This window comes from Anabrus simplex, chromosome 2 (assembly GCF_040414725.1).
Source record: "Anabrus simplex isolate iqAnaSimp1 chromosome 2, ASM4041472v1, whole genome shotgun sequence".
NCBI classification, from domain to species: domain Eukaryota; kingdom Metazoa; phylum Arthropoda; class Insecta; order Orthoptera; family Tettigoniidae; genus Anabrus; species Anabrus simplex.
Window position 1 is genome coordinate 1,182,377,443 of NC_090266.1, and position 25,654 is coordinate 1,182,403,096.

The 25,654-nt window shown below is 39.1% G+C and overlaps 1 protein-coding gene across 1 annotated transcript in view; it reads right to left on the reverse strand.

The window, feature by feature from the left end:
* The window catches only part of LOC136863826 (chromatin-remodeling ATPase INO80), a 396,793-nt gene that overhangs the window by 150,611 nt on the left and 220,528 nt on the right, over positions 1 to 25,654 (reverse strand). The window contains exons 25-26 of the mRNA XM_068226103.1: positions 25,144 to 25,323; positions 6,491 to 6,716 (exon numbers count right to left, since the gene is read on the reverse strand). Of these exons, the coding sequence (XP_068082204.1) occupies positions 6,491 to 6,716; positions 25,144 to 25,323 (406 nt within the window). The remainder of the gene's footprint in view (positions 1 to 6,490; positions 6,717 to 25,143; positions 25,324 to 25,654) is intronic.

Below are 25,654 nucleotides of genomic sequence, written 5' to 3' on the forward strand. Positions count from 1 at the left end.
TCCCTGAATCTGTCACGAGCCATCATTGTCTTTACATAAGGAACACCGAACTTCACTGACCGTAGCCGATCCAGTTCGAAGTTCTTCGCTCCTATGGCACCACAGATGTACAGAATACTTAAAAATGGTCCAGTTCAATGTTCCAGTTTCAAAGCGTCTCAGTGCATGCCACAATATGTTTCAGCACCTTGTCAATGATAATCAATTGCCAAGCACTGATGCAACTCTCATTCATATAGCGTTTTGCATGTGGAGTGGGGCCATGGCGATCTTTGAACACATTATGGTGTGCATGTCTTCCAATTATGACATCATTCACTACACCAAATACCCAGGTAGGTAATACCATCTGAATGTAAAATTTCAGAATAGGTGGCAATATCTGAAAGCTGATGTATTTCTTCATCAGACATTACATTCAAACGCTCAGCCTCTGATTCATATTCCGAAAAGCCATTTAGGGTGTCAATTATCTTGCTCTTTCATTAGTCGATGCACAGCCATAATCAACACCTTTATCACTACTACAATTTGCTAGAAAAGTTCCACATTGATACTATATTTCACCAAGCAATGAGGAAGTTTTTGTGACAACACACAGCTTCTTCGAACACAAATAATGTAATCAATATAAGAGTTCTCCTCCTGCACAGCTGGCGTGCATAGTTGCTCAGTTGTGACACAGTGGGATTGTTGAGAAGGCAGGAAGAAACAAAAGAAACATAAAAACGCAAAGTTTTGCAAACCCAGCTGCAGTTCTAGGTATATGTACATTTTCTCTTAATGGGTTGTCCCCAAAAATATAAAATTATGTGTGGATGTTTATTACAGTTATTGATGAAAAGTCATAAAAATTCAAAAGCCCAAATAAAATCAGAAGAATGATATATACAAAAAATTAACTAACGTCCCAGTAATGACCCAACCGCACTTTAAAAGTTAAGAAACGCATTATCTTCACATGCTGTTGAGTAGGCAACCTGGTAATCAGGATTGTCATGAGGTTTGCTTACCTTCCCCTGATATTTTTAATTGGCTAGTTTTAGCCATGTGTTGTGCAGGGTGCGCACAATGTCCGTATACCCCTATATTAAATTAAACTCAAAATGACATGATTTAAAGTTCATAAGGCCGCTGCCGGGACAAAACCTCCTATGTTAAATATTTTGGCTTAGAACTTTGGCTGGTAAGGTTCTGTCATCTAAGGTGCAATATTGTGTGAATATTGTCAAGGCATTCTCGCTCTTCATGATGTATGTGCTGAGGGTCAGTATATCTCCAAAAATATTATCACATAGGAGGTTTTGTCCCAGTAACGACAATATACTCATTATTTATTTATTTCTACTTACATCTTACATCCTAGGAATCTAAAACATCCATATGTGTCCCTTCATGGTCTTTGCACAGCTGAATACGCCACCATGTTCTGATGCTCATATTAAGCAACATCCTTGGAGTCACTGTCTGGAAACTTTGTACACCGCATTTTTCAGATCATCAATTCCAACATAACGCTGCTTCCTTGCCTGTTCCTTGATGTAACACCAGAGTGCGTTATCGGGTGTTGTTAGATCAGGGCTCCTTGGTGGCCATGGAAGAGGAGTTGCATTATAGTCCGATCCTGAACCGATTCAGCGATTCTCAAAGACTGCGTTCAGACATTGTCAAACAGCCACTGTGAAGTTAGCCGGCGCCCATCATGTTGAAACCAAACAACATTTAAGACTCCTGCATTTTGCAGCTGTGGGATGAGCCAGTCAATCATCTGGAGGTAACTGTACAGATTAATAGAACGATCAAAAAAATATGGGAAAAAAAGATGCGTTTGTGTCATTCCGGCCCAGATCACGACGTGAAGTGGGTTTCACTCGATTTCTCGGAAAAAAAAAAAAAGTGGATTTTCTTTTCCCTAAAAGTAAACATTGAGACTATGGGAGCTGCGATAAATCACACATTCGTCAGTGAACAAGACTTCTGCCTTCTGAGCCACTATTTGGGATTGTTGCAGCATCAACCATTTTTTTATCTTATGGGCTTATTTTAATAAGTTTTTAATTTGTGCTTTACGTCAACATGTCTCACTAAATTATCATCTGAAAATTTACTGAAACTCAATGGATGCCAACACCTCATTTTCAGATCCACTTTGATGTTCTTCCTCATGGTTGATTCCGGTATCCCCAACTCTGACTCATGTTTTACCCGGAGGCCCCGGGTTCGATTCCCAGCCAGGTCAGGGATTTTTACCTGGACCTGAGGGCTGGTTCGAAGTCCACTCAGCCTACGTGATTAGAATTGTGGAGCTATCTGACAGTGAGATAGCGGCCCCGGTCTCGAAAGCCAATAATAACGGCCGAGAGGATTTGTCATACTGACCACACGACACCTCATAATCTGCAGGCCTTTGGGCTGAGCAGTGGTCGCTTGGTAGGCCAAGGCCCTTCAAGGGCTGTAGTGCCATGGGGTGACTCATGTTTCCGTATAGATTTGCCCAGAGATTGTTCAATAGGTTTTTCCATGTCAGCACAAAGTTCAAGTCTGGTGGATGGTCTTCGACTTCTCAGTACATCACAAAGTGCATCGCGAACACTGCCCATTAAAAAAGCTTCTTTGTTGGTCCTGCTCTCACAAACTCCGCAACAAAATCGTGCCTCACATTTTTAATTGATTTGCCACTAATTTTACGCTCCTGAATCCACACAGCGGCCAGCAAACTTTCCTCAATCGTATAATCACTTGTATCAGCCATTCTTTTAATATCTTGGCGCCAACTGCCATCAACAATCGAAGTAGATAACAATGGGTATCTGACAATAGAAATAAATAAATAAATAAATAAATAAATAAATAAATAAATAAATAAATAAATAGAGAGTAGGGGTATATGGACTTTGTGCGCACTCTATATGTAATGAGTGCTATCTGGTATTGGCTGTACAGAAACATGTTGTGCGAGATGCTCAGTGATTATTATTTAGTTCTCTCAGACGCAAGTACAACTTTTTCCAACATTGTTCTTTCTTCCTGCTGCATGTTTTCTAATGTTCTCTGCATCTTCAATAACCCTAAGTTTATCTTTAGCTATGAAAGAGAGATTATGAAAACTTATACTTAATATATGGTTCACACCCAACTTCTAACGTGCTACCAACGCCACACAGACCAAGGCAAGACTATGCTGTAGAATAACGGAATGCACTGTTTGAAGTGAAACAGTACCAAACTTATTTTAAATAATGCGTGCACCCATATTTGTTTTCGCAAAATTCCAGAAAAAATATGCACATAATTTTCATGTATATATGGCATATAGCTATACATCAATAAGTAGTGCCCCCCCCTCTGTCACTCGCACAGCATGAGTCATCGTAAATTTTGGTGTGAACATACTACTTCATCATGCAGCTGTCTGCCAAAGGTGCAAGAAGACAGGGCTAGTCATGGAGGATACCGAGACTCGCTGGATGGCCAAAAGTGTTGTTGATGATTCACTCCGAGCCTGGTGGAGGAGCCTTGAATCCTATCTCAGCGTGCTTTTCTCTAGGTATTCCGGAACCTTCCCATCAATGGAAAGTGCTTTCTTGTACCCACTGGTTCCAACATCTTGCTATGGTAACATGAGCACAATTGATATGCTGAGCAATGACCAGGCAGCTTCACCAAGGCCTACAATGTGACCCCTCTCGAATTATTCAGCTGCTCACACTGCCTGCAAACCTTCCGCCAAGGCATAATAAAGTTAAAAGGATACAGCTACAGCTTATCCATGAGTAACAGTGACAAGCCCGTACCACTGCATGCCCTTATATAACCAGCTAACAGCCAAGATATGGGCATGGGCTGGTGGCGAATTATGCAAAGTTGGGTGCGAAATTTGAATCACTGGCATTACCGGTGAAACTATATATATATATATTTTTTTTTTTTTTTTTTATCTTAAGGGTGTATGTATGCACTGTACGAATTCTGTATAACCATCCTACACTACTTCTTTGAAAGTCAAACTTCTTATGCTAGAACCATGTGGTCAAAACCAAAAGTTTACATTGAATAGGGGATAAAATATTATTTACCTCTAAGCACTACAGTGGAACCTCGATTATCCGTTCCCGGAAAATACGTTTTCCCGGAATATGCGTTCAAATTACGTGGTCCCGCGAGCATCGTAATTAAATCACATTGTAAAAGTCCCGCATTATCCGTTCCTCGAAGAAACGATTTCCCGGATCAACCGTCCAGAAATTCCAGTCCCATCAACGCTAAATCCTCGATCAATCGTTCTTTAATAAACTGTATCTCACGAAAGGACGGCTGTGGCATATTTATGGATCTTGGCGTTAACGCCCCGTCACTGCGATAATTAAAGCAAGTACTGTACTGGAAAAGCGATCGGCGGTGAACGTGCATAAGGGACGATCTTAGCGTCGCATTCGGGTGGTATTGTTTAGAGAATCTCGGAAAATCATAAAGCAGAGAGTGGTCACAATTGCAAGGAGACACGGCGGATTTCGACACCTCTGCTTGAAGACGGAACGAGTTTCGTCAAATGTTCGCACTTATAAAACGTCCATATTATGTCCAGGGTTAGATGTTTATATTTTTACATTTTTTCGATCGTACTGTCGAAGAGGTTTTCGGCACTTTGCTCAGGGCACTGCAGAGTAACTGGGCTGTCAGGCAGGAATCGAAACTGCTCCTTCTTAATACAAATTCAGTATTTTTGATATTATCGTACATGATTATGTTAGCGAGACCAAAATAGATGTTGCACCTTACATTAAAAAAAAAAAAAAGAAAGCTATGGGAGGTCTTGGGATTGCCTATTACTGTTTAGGTCCTAATGAAAGACTGGGAATTTTACGTTTTCGTGTTAAAATACCAAAAACCGCACTCGTTTTATTTGCGCACGTTACGTTTTAAATGGTTGGTATCATCAACTCGTACTGACATGTGCAGCGAGCGCGCTTTCCAGATGACCTCAAGGTCACGAATAACCGTAATTTCTGAAGTTTTGATATTTCTTTTATCTTTCCTATTTGATTGGATTTGTGACGCGCAGAATTGAATATAATGCATTCAAGAACTTTTAAGAATCGATACTTACATTCGAAACCGTGTTTTCGAGTTCAACATAACCTTTAAAAGTCGATGTAGGCCTAATTTGCGCGGTACGAGATTTCCAGAAACTGACTACGAACAGTATACCGGAGACCAAATTACAATGAAAGATTAAGAAATTAAAGGATTTCGCCATCATTTTGGGTGCTTTTGTATCTAATGTGCTTTATTTTATTAGATGAGATAATTAAGAACTACTTGTGGTCGATTGTCGTTTGGCTTGGCGTTATTAGATTTTTCGAAGAGTTTGGCTAGCCTAATCAAAAGTTGCTGAACTGAAAGAAGTTTTCACGGGAAACTGACGAAGATTCCCCTGTAAAATTGAATTTATAAAGTATCGGGATTTTGAACTCGCGTACCGGTAATTAATGCGGTTTCGCGGTCTAACATGCCCGCCTCTCATCCAGAGGGCCCGGGTTCGATTGCGACCAGGTCAGGCAATTTTACCTGGATATAAGTCTGGTTCCAGCTCCACTCAGCCTACGCGATTACCTTTAATTGTGGAGCTATCTAATGGTGAGATGGCGACCCCGATCTACAGAGCCGGGAATATCGGCCGAGAGGATTCGTCGCATTGACCAAGCGCACCTCGTAATCTGCAGGCCTTCGGGCTGAGCAGCGGTCGCTTGGCAGGCAAAGTTCCACTGGGGCTGTAGTTTGGTTTGGTTTAGTTTAGGAGTTTTTGTAAGAATATAATTATACATATTTCATTTTTGTGATGTTTAGCCAAATTGTTGATGGTTTTCATTCATTCCCGGATTTTCCGTTTTCCCGTGTTGTACGTTTTATTTTCATGGTCCCTCGAAAAACGGAGAATCGAGGTTTCACTGTATATGCCTAGTGTTGAATGACATTGTCTATTCTACAGAATAGTATCTTTAAGTTTACATAATCTTCCAGAATATCACTACAATTTTGACTGTGACTATTGCCATCTTAGTCAAATATGGGATTATTACATGCAGGTCTGATGACTATAAAGTTAGGCCTCTTAAAACAATTGTATGTATGTATGTATGTATGTATGTATGTATGTATGTATGTATGTATGTATGTATGTCTACACCTTAGTCCCGTTTCTTTACACAGGGTCAGGGATGAGGTGAGATGAATTTATATGGTGTGTTTTTATGGCCAGATGCCCTTCCTGATGCCAACCTCAGTTGAGGATGTAATGAAGATGAAATGATGGTGAATGAAACTGAGTAAGGAGAAGGAAGGCACTGGCTGTGACCTATGAATAGGAACTCTCCTGCCATTTGCCTGGAAATGAAAGTGGGAAACCACAGAAAACCTTTCTCAAAACAGCACTTCAAATTCAGAGGTGATGAGGAAATAGAATATGAAGCAGAATGAGGAGTTTACTCACCGGGAATTATAATGTTTGACCATCCAAACTTCGGTCTGGCAGCTTCAAGGCCTCCAAGTGAAACTGTATGGAAGTAGCAAGACTTGTTTTCGAAATGCTCAGCTAATTCTGGGCTACCATACCATACTGTCTCCCAGCCTTCCTTGCTGGTACATTGACTGTGGCGACGAGAATACAGTACAGCACTTGGCAAGCTGCAGTACATCTTCCTAGACCAAGTCTGTACCTACGGGAAAGAGTAATTAAGATCAGTCCATAAGATATCTTTGAATGCCATAATTTTCAAGATTTATGAATTACACATAGTACAGTATTCAGATATTCAGGACTGAAGCCCATTTAACTTAATGCAGAGCGAGTGAGTATGACCAATGTGAACAAGGTGAGACTGGAGAAGATTGCTTCAACTAGGAACTTGGGACACTGATGTCGCAGCTATACACAATTGTGGGTGCACGCAAAGACAAGCTAACCATGAAATCTCAAAAAGTCAAGTTATGTGCTGCTATCTAAAGCCAAGAATTTTTTTTTTTTACAAGTTACTTTACGTTGCACTGACACAGATAGGTCTTATGGTGATGATGGGACAGGAAAGGCTAAGAGTGGGAAGGAAGCGTAATTAAGGTACAGCCTCAGCATTTACCTGGTGTGAAAAAGCGAAACCACGAAAAATCATCTTCAGGACTGCCGAGAGTGGGGTTTAAACCCACTATCTCCCGAATAAAGCCAAGAATGTGAAATGTCATCTGTGAGTTGGGCCAACATCATGAAAGCACACAAGTATATTGAAAGTATGACGTTTCCAGAATAACCAAATAGCATGCTAAGTCAGGTAAAACGAAGCTCGATAGCTGCAGTCGCGTAAGTGCGGCCAGTATCCAGTAATTGGGAGATAGTGGGTTCGACCCCCACTGTCGGCAGCCCTGAAGATGGTTTTACGTGGTTTCCCATTTTCACACCAGGCAAATGCTGGGGCTGTACCTTAATTAAGGCCACGGCCGCTTCCTTCCACTTTCTAGGCCTTTCCTATCCCATTGTCTCCTTAAGACCTATCTGTGTCGGTGCAACGTAAAGCAAATAGCAAAAGTCAGGTAAACAGATTTTTGATGGAGGATGACTGATAGATGATGCAGTCATTTTGGCAGTTTAGAAAACATGAATGGGCGGTTCTCTTTTACTTACATACGTTTTAAAATGTGAAACAAATTTTGATCAGTATTTTTATAATTATTTACAAATATTCTGAATATTATTTCTCAAAGTCTTCAAGTAACCTGTTATTACCAAATGATATGCAACAAATATTTTTGCTTAGTCATTCCAGTCGTGTTGGCTTCAATGATAGTTAACCAAGCTAGCAGGATAATAGAAGAAAATTTTCAAATAGATAATGGCATTCCTTTAATAGTGTTAGTGGTTGGTTGTTTTTACAACTTGCTTCACGTCGCACCGACACAGACAGGTCTTATGGTGATGATGGGACAGGAAAGGCCTAGGAGTGGGAAGGAAGCAGCCATGGCCTTAATTAAGATACAGCCCCAGCATTTAGCCGGTGTGAAAATGGGAAACCACGGAAAATCATCTTCAGGGCTGCCAACAGTGCAGTTCGACCCGCTATCTCCAGGATGCAAGCTCACAGCTGCGCGGCCCTAACCGCATGGCTAACTTGCCCAGTATAGTGTTAGGTATAGGAGATACAAAATAAATGTTAACTCATGAACATAAATCTTTGATGTCTATCCTGTTGCTACAAATGATGCGTACATGTATACATGGTCAGAAAATGTGACAACTGATAATACTGTATCATGCAGAGATCAGTTCCTAAAATAGGTAACTGGCGATGTTAAATATTTGATAGTTTCTTCAGATTTTTGTTTTGCTCAAAATAAAAATATGTCATATCAACAGTTCTGTTCAATAGCACTACAATGACCAGCTAAAAATGTAATTCATTTCTATTTTATATGCTTTTTAATTGATTACACAACAAATGAAATTGATGGCATCCTGTGCACATTATATTCATTGTCATGTTAAGATCTTTTTACAATATTTTATGAAATTTTGCAGGAAATTGCATGTTTGCATGTTCACTGAATATCACTGAATAGAATTACAGGAACACCGATTTAAATGATTTTGTAACTGAACGTTCTCTTGATGCCACTGATCATATTTCTGATGCTTGATGATGATTGTTGTTTAAAGGGGCCTAACATCTAGGTCATCAGCCCAAAACATATTTCTCACACAAGTAATGTGTTTCCAACCCTGTCAATAATGATAGGCTCCATACAATGCAGCAAGATACCAACAAGGTCATGGATCATTTCCTGGAAATGTTCACCCTCCCCCTCCTCCAATAGTGATGGCCTCATTTCATTCAGGGTGGCAAACTTTCAACACTGGACATTTTAATAATAATAATAATAATAATAATAATAATAATAATAATAATAATAATAATAATAATAATAATAATAATAATAATAATAACAACAACAACAACAGTTTTACGTCCTACTAACTATTTTGACAGTTTCCAGAGATGGCAAAGTGCTGGAATTTTGTCCCAAAGGAGTTCTTTTACGTACCAGTAAATCTACCAACATGAGACTGATATATTTGAGCACTTTCAAGTACCACTGGACTGAGCTGGTATCAAATCAGCCAAGTTGGGCTCAGAAGGCCAGCGCTTTACCGTCTGAGCTATTCAGCCCGGCGTTGGACATTTTTCCCCTTGCATATCTCATAGGTGCTTATGGGATTGAGGCCTGCGCTATATTTTGACCAGCTCAGGGTCATCTGTATTCCGACACACAACAAGCAACATGAGGGCATGCGTTGTCGTATATCAGTCTGAAGGTTTTGCTGACTAACTAAACAAAGGGGACTACAAGCTCTTTTAACACCTCAATGTATTGGTCTGCATTCAGAGCACCTCCATCCATGATAACAAGCTTTTAACTCATCTCAAAACTGATACCACCCTACACCAAGATGAAGCCACTTCCAAATGGTATCCTCTTGGAGGTATTACAGGGGCAATATCGCTCCCCAGTCCTTCATACCCTCTCTAACTTCATGTGACTGACGATATAATAGCAACTCATCTGTGAAGAGCACCACTGGTCCAGTCCATTTGCACTACTGACTACTGACGAGCAAGTTCTAATCACAGTGCTCATGCTGGGGAGTAAGCTGCACACCACTGCCAAGTCTTCCTGACCTCAAATTGGCTTCCCAAAGTCTTTGCCTTACATTCCTCTAACAGCGCCACTTATTACTGATTCAAGACAACTTCTGGCCTGGACTGCAGTAATGTGGTGATCTTGCAAAACCTGAATGACCACGAACCTGTTACCCCTGCTAGTTGTAGAACTCTGATGGCCTGATTCAAGTCATCTCTGATAGGTACCTAGTTTATAGAATCATTTCAGAATGTGCTGGACGCTTCAAAATGATGCCCCAATCACATTAGCATCATATGGACTTCTTCGTCCATCTTTGATTGACGCGACAGCTCTTGCAGCATTTTCTCAGTTGAGGCATTTTTACTCACCAAATGAGAAAGAAAAACTGAGGAAATTTTGTAACATGTGACAAAATTTATACCATATATTGATCATTTATTAACAGCTTCCATTCCATTATTGCAAAAGCTATTAAATCTTCAAAATGGTTTTACAGACCGCAGATGCAATACAATCGGGACCTAGCACTTAAGAGGTGAAAAAGAGTTCAAAGAGCGGCATTCATGATCTCTTATCTCTAAAACTGACTAATACCTGTTTCTTTATTCATAAAACCTCCCTAAATGGAAGTTGTATCTGCATGTCAGTATTCATTTGTTTCTGGATCAATTTTTACAAAGAAATTTTTTTCCCCTCCACTCAGTGTACAATTTGAAATGGGAGACTTCTGCGATTTCAGCCAGTTCAATGCAAGAAAATATTAAAACTCTCCCTAAATATTTTACCATGGTTTATTTTATGTGCAAAAATATACAAGCAGTGGTTTTCCCCACAAGTGCACATTACAGCAATTATGTTTTTTTTATTACTACTGCTCTAGTACTAAGACATTTGTTTCTCATTTCATCAACAAGTAGTCTTCTTGTAAATTCTCCGTTGTTGGTTTTGCACGCTTAACATTTTTTACTATGAAAATATAGAGTAATGGTTTGTGGTGTGGGCTACTGCAGTCACGTCCTGGTTCGTGAACCATGGGCAATGGCTGAGTCGCCTGAGAGTACGGATACCAGTTGCTGTGGAATGGAAGTGGGCATCTAGGACATATTTTGAGTCATGGCCGTCCTTGTGCTCAAACGGCTAGGACTAAACAATCCACTGGAGGTCCCTAACCTATTAGGGGAGAGATCCTCACTGGAACTATGTGTAAGTAAGGGTAGCATCCTCCTCCATAAAAGTTTCACGAAGCACGCTCAGGATGTTTTAAACATATCTCGGACCTATAGGAGTAAAGGAGTCCCACTGCCATTTAACAGGCGAGGGACTCCTTGCAAACAACTTGCGAATAAAGTGGAATTCGACAGGGAGTATCAATATTAATGGGTCTTATGGAAGAAAGAAAATAGAACTGGCTGAGTCAGCAAAGAGGATGCATTTGGATTTCTTAGGAGTTAATGATATCCGAGTAAGGGGAGATAAAGAGGAAGAGAGAGGAGATAATGTGTAATTAATGAGTGCTAAAAAGAAAAGGGCAGAGTGTGGGGTAGGACTGCTCATCAGGAATACCATTGCATGGAACAGAGTTTCTATTATGCACGTGAATTATGTGGGTGGATTTGGCAGTTAGAGAAATTAGGACTAGAATGATCTCCGTGATAATGAAGATGAGAATGAAGTTGACTAGTTTTATGAAGCATTGAGTGACATTGTAGTCAGGGTCAACTGCAAGGATAGGATAGTGCCAGCGAGAGATTTCAATACAAAACGGGAGTTGGAAATAGAACTGAAGGTTCGAAAGGGTGACTGGAAAATGTGGGGAAGATATGGAAGAAATAGGAATGGAAAGAATTTACTGGACTTCTGTGCTAGAATGGGATTAGCAGTTACCAATAAATTCTTCAAGCACAAGGCTATTCACCGCTGCTCATGGAAGGATACGAGCAGCAGATCCATAATTGATCAATGATATCGACCACAATCTGATCTGCAGTGAACTAAGTATCTCTAGGCCTAGGATAGAGAAAGTGAAATCTGTCTGCAGACGAATAAGGGTAGAAAATCTGCAGGATGAGGAATTTAGAAGTACATGGATATGATTGGCAAAAAGTTCCGAGCAATGAACGGTAAGCAGCTTCAGGATATAGAAAGAGAATGGGTGGCATACAGGGATGCTGTATTAGAAACAGCAAGGGAATGCCTAGGAACAACTGTGTGTAAAGATGGGAAAAAGCAAACATATGGGTGGAATGATGAAGTGAGTACAGCTTGTAAGCGTAAAAAGAAGCCATATCAGAAATGGCTCCAAACAAGGACCAATGCAGACAAGGAGATGAAAGGAACAGAACAAAACAAACAGTTGTTGAATCCAAGAAGTCTTTGGAAGATGTTGGTAATAACATGGAATGGCTAGATCAAGCAGCAGGCAAACCTTTCTGGATAAAGAATCCTAGAAACGGAGGGAAAAAGGAAATGAATAATGTTTTGAGTACATCAGGTGAACTCATAACAGATCCCAGGGATTTACTCAACAGAAGGAAGATATATTTTGAAAATCTTGTCAATGTAAAAGGAAATCTTTCTGTAGACGTCGCAAACAACCAAGCTCATGGACAGGTGGAGAATGATGTTGGTGAAATTACACTTTAGGAAGTGGAGAGCATGGTAAATAAATCCCATTGTCATAAAGCAGCAGGAATAGATGAAATACAGCTGGAAGGCAGGGATGAAATGGTGTCATAGAGTAATTAAACTAGCAAGGAGTGTTAGTAAGGTACAGTACCTTGTGATTGGACAAAGGCAGTAACTGCACCTACTGTATCTCTAAGCAAGGGAACAGGAACGGTTGCAACAACTATCGAGGTATCTTATTAATCTGTACACCAGACAAGTTTTTTACTGGCATTTTGGAACAAAGGGTGTGATCAGTGGTTGAAAGTAAGTTGGATCAAAATCGGTATGGTTTCAGACCACAGAAGGGCTGTCAAGGATCAGATTTTCAGTGTGCGCCAGGTAATTGAAAAATGCTACAAGAGGAATAGACAATTATGTTTGTGTTTCATAGACCTAGAGAAGGCATATGACAGAGTATCGAGGGAAAAGATGTTCGCCGTACTGGGGGGACTATGGGATTAAGAGTACGTTATTAAAATCAATCAAAGGCATTTATGTTGACAATTGGGCTGCAGTGGGAATTGATGGTAGAATGAGTTCATGGCTCAACATATTTAAGGGAGTTAGATAAGGCTGTAATCTTTCACGTTTGTCGTTCATATTTCACATGGATCATCTAATGAAAGTTATTATGGGACATGGAGGGATTCAGTTAGGTGAAAATGTACCAAAGAGTTTGGCCTATGCTGATGACTTGGTCTTAATGGCAGATTGTGCCGAAAGCCTGCAGTCTAATATCTTGGAACTTCAAAATAGGTGCAATGAGTACGGTATGAAAATTAGCTTTTCCAAGATTAAATCGATGTCAGTTGGTAAGAACTCCAAGAGAATTCAATGTCAGATTGGGGATACAAAACTGGAACAGGTAGATAATTTCAAGTATTTAGGATGTGTGTTCTCTCCAGATGTTAGTAAAGGAATCAAAATGCAGCAAAGCTAATGCAGTGAGCACACAGTTGTGATCAACAGTATTTTGTAAGAAGGAAGTCAGTTCCAGAATGAAACTATCTTTACATCAGCCTGTTTCCAGACCAACTTTGCTTTATGGGAGTGAAAGCTGGGTGCACTTAGGTTATCTTATTCATAAGTTAGAAGTAACAGAAATGAAAGAAGCATGAATAATTGCTGGTACAAACAGGTGGGAACAATGGCAGGAGGGTACTCAGAATAAGGAGATAAAGGTTACGTTAGGAATGAACTCGAAGCTGTACACATAAACGGGCTTTGGTGGTGGAGTCATGTGAGGCTAATGGAGGAGGATAGGTTACATAGGAGAATAATGGACTCTGTTATGGAGGGTGAGAGAAGTAGAGGGAGACCAAAACAATGATGGTTAGACTCCATTTCTAACATTTTAAAGATAAGAGGTATAGAACTAAATGAGGCCACAGAACTAGCTACAAATAGAGGATTGTGACAGCAGTCAGGAAATTCATAAAGGTATGCAGACTGAATGTTGAACTGCATGACACACTATAATGAATATGTATGTATATAAGTATGTAAATATAGATTATGGGTCTTACAAATACACAGACCTATAAATTAATCCTTGACTACTCGTGTGACACAGAGGTACATAAACACTTGAGTCGAGTTTTCTGACCCACAGTTGCAAATGAAAAAGTATTAATTATTAATCCTGATCCTTAACTAAATGATCGTCATAGTGACATTTGTTTCAATGAACCCTGCATTCAATTCTTGGCCGGGCCGATGATGTTCACTTTGCACGGTTGATTTCTCTCGATCGGAGACTGGATGTTTGTGTTCGTCTTAATATGCACACTACACACCACACTAACGACTATTACAGAACATTATACGTATATTAAAATGGTGTGTGGTTTCTGGAGAGGTCTGGGCAAGTAGTTCGATTTGACGCCCATGGGCGACCAGCCACTTATGCAATGAAATCTAATGTTGAAGAGGGCACAAACTCCCAGTCCTGAGCTAGAGGAAATAATCAATGAAAGTCAAAATCTCCAACCTAGGCGAGAATCAAATCTAGGAACTCGAACTAAAGGTCAGCATGCTAACAAATTAAACCATGTAGCCGCACCATAACATAACACACACAAAATAAGAAATGTGTTTATCCACTCACTAATTTTCTAGTCATTTCTACATATATCTTCTCGTCAAGTGTGCACGCGTCGGGTCAAATCTCATAACAATAGCAGATATGACAAATAACTAAACAGCAGATTTGTATTAACATATATCAAAGAAAACTGATAAAAGGAAATTCACTTGGGTCTCCGCGACCCAATACGAGTAATTAAGGGTTAACAATGTTAGGCTTTTGGTGGTATTACTGAAATAAGCCAACAATACTGTACCAGGAAGGCATAGGCCCTGGCACATATAAATTACAAATTTTATTTTCTAGCATACAATTCAGTTCCGATACGTGAACAGCTGTGTGAGAGAATGTTCTCGTACCTACTACACTACACGAGCGAGAAAGCAAGTCAAGCAAGGTCAAGTGACGTCATCGCCGCTTGCAGCTTACTTTCCCTACCGAAGTTTCTCGATTGTATTTTTACGAACTTTTTAACGCCTGGACCGATTAACACGAGACCAACACTGAATTATAGCTAATGTTCTGGAAGTAAAACCTTGCAAATTTGAAATCAATCCGTCCAGTGGTTTCTAAGATGTGACAATTTAAAGTTTGGGAGAAATACTCGCCCCTCATCACCCGATTCCAAGCGCCGCCCGCCTGACGTGTATATCTAGGCCACTGGGCCAAGGCCATAGCCAGTGCAGTCCCCGTCAGTGCAGTCCCATGTACAGTCATGTGTGCACGGTGTGTGTAGAAAGTATGCTCCATCGCGATTCGCGAGGATATAATAGTGGCCGTACTCAAACGCTGTTGTCATAGTAAAAGGACGTCAAACCGTACGTAAAGTTTCTGCCGCGCCGTGACGACTGCAAGATTCTGAACATTTTTCAAGGTGATAGAATACTTGCAAATTTGTTATAAAGGTGAAGCTATAATAGGAAGTAAGAATAGAAGTATCTCATATTTCACTGACTAAAATACGACACCGTGAACTGTACAAGTTCCACATAATTCTAAACTGTGTTAATATCATAAATCATTGCGTGTGGTAAACTGAAATCATAATTTAAAACCACTTCTAAGACATATTTCCCTTACAGTGAACTGTGTGAGACTGTATTTATTCTACATTCGTCCCAGATCAGGGCAAAGATTAACTATTTTCATTGTGCACATTCTCGATCTTTCGATCACTACGGTGAGAAATCCAGTGAACATTAAGGACATTTTTCAATAATATTAAATAGTACGGACTAGTGTGGTGTGAATATAACCATAAAACCACCTTAATCTTTTAATAATATTTGTTCAGAGACTGTGATAGAAACTGTGATAGATTACGTTTTCAAGTGCTTATGAACTGTGTATATAAAAACTGTGTTTTCTGCAGCATGGACTGCGAATGTTAATTTAACGCCGTAAAATCAGTGTAAAAATAGAACTGTGCATTACGACGGTGTGTGATATTAACATCCGTAATATTCTCAATAGTGCCAATTGAACTTTCTGTGTTCCGACATTACTTCCACGAACAACGGAAATCTTGGCAAAAGTGCTACGAGATCCTGCTACATTAAACGTTGCTTCCAACGAGGGATTTACATGGTTTCTTCAGTCATGGTACCCATCGAGGGACGTCGAAGAGGGAGATAAACGTGGTATCTTCACTGAACATCGCCGGTGCTGAGTTCGAGTCTTCGTCTGCACTCCGCAGAATGTTCCAGACACCGTACAGCACAACTCCCAACATGTGTAAGCAGATCTTCTCGCAATCTGAGTGAGTAATCACAACTGACTGACTTTTTACTAAGCACTTTGTTCAGTACAGTGTTCTTACAAGTGCTGCGTGTGGATGTTAATTCATAATTTCATAGTCAGTTAAAAAGTTCATATTTTGCTATAAATTCCTTTCTAAATTATTAATTAGTTGAAGTGCTTTATTCATTTCATTCTTTCAATTTAAACAAACTGAAAGACATACTGCAAGAGTTCAAATATTTAATTTATCAAACTTTCCATGAGAAGTGTGTGTTTATTTTGTGTTTCAAAATTTAGAAAGACTGTAGGTCAGCACCTCTTAAATGATGAACTGACAATTTCCAAGGTGCTAGGCAATATTTGTGTGTGTTTGCATTTAAAATTAGAAAGACTGTAGGCTATTCATGATCTATAAAAGAACAATAATTATTTTTGAAATTCTCAAGCGAACAGATGTCAAGAAAATCATAACATAAATCTTTTCTTCTTCATTTTGGCAAATATTAACTACCAAGTTGAGTTGCAATTGCAGGGTGATATATCTGTGGCTATTATTAATAAATTTTATAGAAAAAGAATTAGCATCTATTATTCGCCCTGCGATACTATCCGCCTCTGTACCTGCTCCAAAAAACACTGGACACTACCTGAGATCCTTCCCATGCTCAAACCCCACAATCATTTCCCGGTACAATACATTCTACAGGGTGAAAAATTAAATATATTAGAACAGTACTATCTAGGTCCTCAGCAAACGCATAGCTTCCTTGGGACTGAGATTTTGGGTCAACAGAAGATAACAAGAAAGAAAAGGCTGTTTCCCATTTTCTTCTGCTTGGTGAGTTGATAGATTTGGTAAAAAGGACAATTCAATGAGATATTATAAGTACTGATTCATTACACAAGGTATTCGCAAAAATATGGAAGATGGTAATAATCTCAGACTGAGTATAGAGTGCTCCAAAATTATCACAAGTTACACGAATTACCTACTAACATGAAGAAGTTTAAAACCACTTATTCAGGGTTTGAGAATCACTGGAACAAAGACCTGTGGATGACAGATGAAGAGAACATGATACTTTAGGAACAATAAATGTGGGTTTCATTAACCCAAGTTATGATGGAATGTTTTTCGTGGAACAGGTAAACCTTGACCCATAACTTTGGGAAAACAATACGTCAAGAAGGACAGATTGTAGTTTGACTGTACTCTGAGCCAATAACTAACATTACGATCATGTTTCACAATCTTAATTTACTGCTACACTCTTAATACAGGGCAACCGCCCCCAATGCCAAGTGGAAAATGGAAGTAAATTATCAAGGTGAGGCTTCCCACGCGATGATTCTATCAAAAATGAAGTTTATAAATGACTGCCTGTTGTGCCCTTATTGCTGGCAGGATAGTTTTTGTAATGCGATCTCAAAGAGTAGAGGGCAGCTGAAGAGACAGAGCTAGCCTCAACTAACCACCCTTAGCCAATAGGTTATTGTTACTGCTGATATGTTTAAGGGGTTTAGAACACAGTAGACCGGCTTTGCAATATTATGGCATTTGAGGCCTAGGCTTTCAAATCCTTCTCCTGTTTTTAATGATTCATTATGCCCTTCATTCTACAAGTGATTGTTCCCTCAATTTTTCTTCTCGTTTCAACAATTGTCATCGTCTTCCAGATCAATAGGGCTAACGATCACACAGTTTTGGTGCTTTTAAAAAAAATCACAGCCATCAAAATCGCCAATGCCATCTAGCTCTTTACCATGACAAATGAGCAACATTTCCACACCAGCGATGCTCGCCAATGATCAACATAGCAATAAGAATCTAGATTCATGAATAACTGCATTAGTATAGCTCATATTGTAAAAATGTATCAGACATAACAGACTGGAAATTAGATTTTCTGTCATTTTTATGTACACCTTTTAATTTGAACTAATATTCCCATATCTATATATATATAAAACTAGCTGATGTACCCGTGCTTCGCTACGGGATTCTCAGAAAGACTGACTTGGTGGTTTTCCTAACTGAATTCAACATAGGTCATTACAAAAACATCAGTAGAAATGTAGCGATTGAAAGCAATGTTATGACATAAAATACTCGATCAAATGAAAAACCGCACACTTTCTCACATTCAACGAACAGTACTACGGTGCCGATCTAATAGTCCAAAGTTCCAGAGCTGGAATAACCAGGTCGCAGACTGCCGTGAACACTCCTCAGTCATTATTCCGTTAAATATGCACACTACTCAATCCAATCAGTGGCTCAGAGTAGGGATTGTATAGCTCGAATACTATGATGAACCAGTGTGTTACGTACCAGATATATCAGAAAATGTATGAACCAGAGGAATGGCATGCTAAAGAAGAAAGTTATCTTACACCCCAGCTACTTCCCACCAATATACAGGCAGGCTGTTACAGTCGGTACGACCAAGCGAGTTGGCCGTGTGGTTAGATTGCATCCGGGAAATAGTGGATTCAAACCTCACTGCCGGCAACCCTGAAGATGGTATTCGGGAGATGGTGGGTTCGAGCCCCACTGTCGGCATCCCTGACGATGGTTCTCCTGGTTTCCCATTTTCACACCAGGCAAATGCCGGGACTGTACCTTAATTAAAGCCATGGCCGCTTCCTTCCACTTCCTAGACCTTTCCTATCCCATCGTCGCATAAGACATATCTGGCCGCTTCCTTCCACTTCCTAGACCTTTCCTATCCCATCGTCGCATAAGACATATCTGTGTCAGTGCGACGTTCAGCAAAAAAAGAAAAAGATGGTATTCCGTGGTTTCCCATTTTCACACCAGTCACACCAGGCTGTACCTTAAAGTCAAGGCCGCTTCCTTCACACCACTATTCATTTCCTATCCCATCGTCGCCCCAAGACTTACTTGTGTCGGTGCGACGTCAAGCAAATTAAAAAAAAACCTTGGTACCCTGCAGTAATCCTATCTATCGGGGATGAGAGGAAAGAGAAGACAAAAAGCACATCACAACAAACAATGGTCAATGTAGTGTTATTGTTGATAAAGTTTATGAGCTTTCTATATTGCAGGCCTTCACATTAGTTTTCTTTCGACTCTGTGATATTAGGGTGTCTTACAAAATTATTTATATCGTAGACTGTAGTTCCTTATTCTCAGACTTTCCATACTGATTTTCACTAAATTCTGTTTACCCATTTTCTCGTGACTCGGCGCTGATATGGACTTAGTAACAAAAATTCAAATTCATGAATATCTCCGATTATATGCGGTACAGTAACAATGTAGAAGACATAAGTGATCGGAAATTTAATAACTTCTTACATAACTACTAATAACATACGACATAAATAAGGTTAGGTTAGTTATGTAGTATTTATCGATATGACCACTAATAACACAAATAACTTATTTGAGAATTACATTTCAGGCCTTCCCCTAAACTACCATTTCACTCAGCGTGAATAAAATAATTTGTAGCCTAGATTGCAGTGGTTCATCACCTGTCATTACATACCGATTTTCATTAAATTCTCTTCAGCCGTTTTCTCGTGATGCGTGTACATACATACATACATACATACATACATACATACATACAGACAGAAATTACGGAAAAGTAAAAAATGCATTTCGTTGTCACTGTGGACATAACCGACACAGAAATACCATTCTTTTCAAATTCTGAGTAATGTACAGACAAAACTCTTATTTTATATATATAGATTTATCGATACGACCACTAATAACATAAATAACTTATTTGAGAATTACATTTCAGGCCTTCCCCTAAACTACCATTCCACTCAGCGTGATTAAAATAATTTATAGCCGAGCTTGTAGTGGTTCATCACCCGACATTACATACCGATTTTCATCAAATTCTCTTCAGCCGTTTTCTCGTGATGCGTATACATACATACATACATACATACATACATACATACAGACAGACATTACAGAAAAGTAAAAAATGCATTTTCTTGTTACTGTGGACATGACCGATACAGAAATACCATTCTTTTCAAATTCTGAGCAATGTACAGACAAAACTCTTATTTTTAAAATAAGAGTTTTGTCTGTACATTGTCTGTACATTTTTAAAATAAGAGTTTTGTCTGTACATTGCTCAGAATTTGAAAAGAATGGTATTTCTGTATCGGTCATGTCCACACTAACAAGAAAATGCATATTTACTTTTCCGTAATTTCTGTCTGTCTGTCTGTCTGTCTGTCTGTCTGTCTGTCTGTCTGTCTGTATGTACACGCATCACGAGAAAACGGCTGAAGAGAATTTTATGAAAATCGGAATGTAAAGTCGGGTGATGAACCGCTACAATCTAGGCTATAAATTATTTTAATCACGCTGAGTGAAATGGTAGTTTTGGGGAAGGCCTTAAATTTAATTCTCAAATATTTATGTTATTAGTGGTCGTGTCTTAATGAAAATCGCTAGACAAAGATGGAAAATAAGTCGCTACAATATAGGCTATACACACTGAGAAAAATGGTAGTTTAGGGGAAGGCCTAAAATTTAATTGTCAAATATTTGTTTTATTAGTGGTCGTATCTTCACGAAAATTGGTATGCAAAGTCGGGGAATAGGTCGCTATAATCTAGGCTATCAATAATGTTATTCGCACTGAGTGAAATGGTAGTTTAGGGGAAGGCCTGAAATGTAATCTATATATAAAATAAGTGTTTTGCCTGTACATTGCTCAGAATTTGAAATGAATGGTATTTCTGTGTCGGTTATGTCCACAGTGACTACGAAATGCATTTTTTACATTTCCCTAATTTCTGTCTGTCTGTCTGTTTGTATGTGTGTATGTATGGACATGCATCACGAGAAAACGGCTGAAGAGAATTTAATGAAAATCGGTATGTAATGACGGGTGATGAACCACTGCAATCTAGGCTACAATTTATTTTATTCACGCTGAGTGAAATGGTACTTTAGGGGAAGGTCTGAAATGTAATTCTCAAATAAGTTATTTATGTTATTAGTGGTCGTATCGATAAATATTACATAGGTAACCTAACTTTAGTTATGTCGTAAGTTAGTAGTAGTTATGTAAGAAGTTATTAAATTTCCGATCACTTATGTCTTATACATTGTTACTGTACCGCATATAATCCGAGATATTCATGAATTTGAATTTTTGTTACTAAGTCCATATCAGCGCCGAGTCACGAGAAAATGGGTAAACAGAATTTAGTGAAAATCGGTATGGAAAGTCTGAGAATAAGGAACTACAGTCTACGATATAAATAATTTTGTAAGACACCCTAATATCACAGAGTCGAAAGAAAACTAATGTGAAGGCCTGCAATATAGAAAGCTCATAAACTTTATCAACAATAACACTACATTGACCATTGTTTGTTGTGATGTGCTTTTTGTCTTCTCTTTCCTCTCATCCCCGATAGATAGGATTACTGCAGGGTACCAAGGTTTTTTTTAATTTGCTTGACGTCGCACCGACACAAGTAAGTCTTGGGGCGACGATGGGATAGGAAATGAATAGTGGTGTGAAGGAAGCGGCCTTGGCTTTAAGGTACAGCCTGGTGTGACTGGTGTGAAAATGTGAAACCACGGAGAACCATCGTCAGGGATGCCGACAGTGGGGCTCGAACCCAACATCTCCCGAATACCATCTTCAGGGTTGCCGGCAGTGGGGTTCGAATCCACTATTTCCCGGATGCAATCTAACCACACGGCCAACTCGCTTGGTCGTACCGACTGTAACAGCCTGCCTGTATATTGGTGGGAAGTAGCTGGGGTGTAAGATAACTTTCTTCTTTAGCATGCCATTCCTCTGGTTCATACATTTTCTGATATATCTGGTACGTAACACACTGGTTCATCATAGTATCGAGCTATACAATCCCTACTCTGAGCCACTGATTGGATTGAGTAGTGTGCATATTTAACGGAATAATGACAGAGGAGTGTTCACGGCAGTCTGTGACCTGGTTATTCCAGCTCTGGAACTTTGGATTCTTAGATCGGCACCGTAGTACTGTTCATTGAAAGTGAGGAAGTGTGCGGTTTTTCATTTGATCGAGTATTTTATATCATAACATTGCTTTCAATCGCTACATTCCTACTGATGTTTTTGTAATGACGTATGTTGAATTCAGTTAGGAAAACCACCAAGTCAGTCGTTCCGAGAATCCCGTAGCGAAGCACAGGTACATCAGCTAGTATTTTTATAAGTTTGTGAAAAATGTTATAATCATGAATATCTCCGTTATTACTCCGCATGTGGTAAAAAGACATGGAACACAGAAAATGAAAATCCACACCCTGTTTCCAGTCATTGGACTGGATCAGACATGGAATAAGTGAAGCTCCCACCTAGCGGCAAGGATAGGAAATGTGCCGGCTGCCGAAGCCTGTCGCACTCCTCTGGGGCAATGATAAATGACTGACAGATGAAATGAGATGTTAATGGAGTGTGTTGTTCGAATGAAAGATGACCGGGAACACCGGAGTACCTGGAGAAAAACCTGTTGTGCCTCCGCTTTGTCCAGCACGAATCTCACATGGAGTGACCAGGATTTGAACCACGGTATCCAGCGGTGAGAGGCCGGCACGTTGCTGCCTGAACCATGGAGGCAACACTGAAGATCGGAAATTATATTTTGCATAACTTTTATACAGCTACTATTAATGGATTTGACATTTCCTGTCTTCATCCCCTTAATATTGCTAGACTAACATATACTAATCATGAGCATACCCCTGCCCTCCCTAATCGTTAATCATGAGTTTCAAGAAATTCTGTCCAGTCATTTTCCTGTGATATTGACACAGATAGGCACACCAACCTACTTTAAACTTTTATATACCTAATCCATGATAAAGGTAAAGTATGAAGTAAAAATTTGAAGGGTACATAAAAAATGTAAATGTTATTTATAAAATTATTACTATTAAGTTACCAGAGAATGGAAAATCTTATTTTTTATAAAGTAGGTCAACAAATTATTATACTTTACAAAAGTCTGTTGGAAGTGCCCATATTTCCTTAGAATTCTTTCAGGAAACGTCTTTTTATATTCGCCCTTAATATTGTACTGGAATAATTATGGTATAATTCTACAGTATAACCCCGATTTTACGTGACCTCAACTTAACGTAAACCTGCATTTAATGGAAGAAATTTTAAGTCCCGAAAATTATGCCATAAGAACAATGCAATTTTATATTCGATTTAACATAATTAACATTACGGCAAAACCCACCTTTAGCGTTAGGAAATTTTACAATTCGCAAGTATTTATTTCTATTCGTTATGGTTATGGGACATAAGAAACGTATGAAAAAGACTGCATAAGCTTGCTAAGGGTGATGCAAGGCATAAGAGAAATTAAGAGAGCGGACGCGTAGCGCTAAAGTGAAACGTCAGACTCGGAATTACATCCGACCGCGGTCGCTGCAGTACAGTAGAAGTAATAATATATTATGCCCTTCGAAAATTCCTATATTAATGGGTACAATATCCTTTGGTTACAATAAGAACCCTTTCAATGATTGATCAGTTGGTGCGGGCAAATTTGGGCCGTGTTAGTTTCTCCGTTATCAATATTCATACTTTCGACCCGAGTGTTAATATAACATGATCGATCATCTTCCGTATCGATTCCTCGCTACACACACGAGTGAGCTCGAACTTCGCCAACCACGGCCGAAAACTAATGATGACACAATGTTCAAACACGCACGATGCTTTGCTTACATGCACGCAGTACGCAGCTGAGCTCTGTTCGAGTGTGTACATCTGTCGCAGTATTAGAGTATAGCGTCAGTTTACGTAAATTGGCGTCAGTTTGTGTGTTGTGTATCACGAGGATTATCCAGCTTTATGCCAGTCTGCACGAGTTCGTTGTTTTAGTGAAGTTGACTACAGCAGCGAAAAGAGAAACTGTCGCAGATGAAGTGGACTTGATTCGGGAAGTGAAGAGAAATGCAAATGTGCCTGTTGGTTGACAGCTCTATTATTGGACATGGACCAATTGGAAATGGACATTTTTGAATGTAAAATCCAACAGTGCTAAAAAGCAAACCACCATCTTTGATTATTTTATAAAATGAGATACTGACAGTTGTGTAAATATGTACTGTATACAGGCAAAGTAGCTCAATATATTGTTGTCATTGGGTAAATATGTTGTGGGTGTTATAATTTTGTAGTGTGCTGGGAATCTACGATCTTTGACTACTGTATTAGTGCTACAGAAATAGTTGTAATTACAGTATAGTGTGTAAGGTAGATATGTCCTTGTTTTATTGTTGTCATTGTGTAAATAATGTGTGTTGATGCAATTTGTCAATACAGGCAAAGATTTCTGGAAAAGGTTTGCTTTCTATTGAAACCTCAATTTGACGTTAACCCCCATTTAAGGCTAAAAAATTGCGGTCCCAAGAAAAACACTAAATAGGGGTTCTATTCTATTTCATATTTTATCTTTAGCTTACATGCCATCATCTGACCTAATTACAATACTGTCTTGAACTCAAAATTTATCTGCTTCGGCATATTAATTTTGCATATGTGATCGTGGATCATGTAAGGAATGTAGATATAAGACAGTAGCTCAAAAAAAAACAGTCTCAGTGAAAGGAGGAGCAGTCACATTTGAGATGGTTTGGGCACCTGCAAAGGACAGAGGAAAGAACAACATTAATACAGGTACTTGAAATGAAGGTGAATGACACAAGACCCAGGGAGAGATCTAAAAGATGGCTGGAGCACATTGAGGCAGATATGGAAGTATGAATGAAAGATGTAGAAGTGAACAGGAATGGTGGGAGGATAGAAGCAGATGTAAGTCACTGATCCACAGCCAGACCTAAACTTAACTGGACAAGAAGAAGAAGAAGAAGAAGAAGAAGAAGAAGAAGAAGAAGAAGAAAAAGAAGAAGACGTGTGAAGAGCAAACTCTTTAGAATTTCTTACCTTTGGTGAAGTGTAATGGAGAAATGCAGGCATATCAGTACGTTCACACTCTAAAACGGTTGGAGGTCGATACACATGAGGAAATTCTGGAAGGATAGGAAGTTTTCCAGACCCAAAACTGCTATCATCTGGTCCCCTTGGAGGCGATTTCATGTCCTTTGTGAAATTAACACGTGCACTCTGAGCAAAAAAAAAAAAAAGAGTTCATAATAAATTAAGTAAAATGTAGATGCACGTAATGGAATGAAAATAAATAAGTGCATGAATATACATCAAAGACACAAAGCTATGGAGGACAGGAACTTACATGAAGTTAAACACAAATGTGGATGCACCAGAGGGGGCAAATTACAACAAATGTGAAAGCACGCAAGGAATAATAATAATAATAATAATAATAATAATAATAATAATAATAATAATAATAATAATAATAATAATAATAATAATAATAAAATAGAGTGACTGAATTATATTATAATAAAATGGATAAATATTTTGTAAGAAGAAA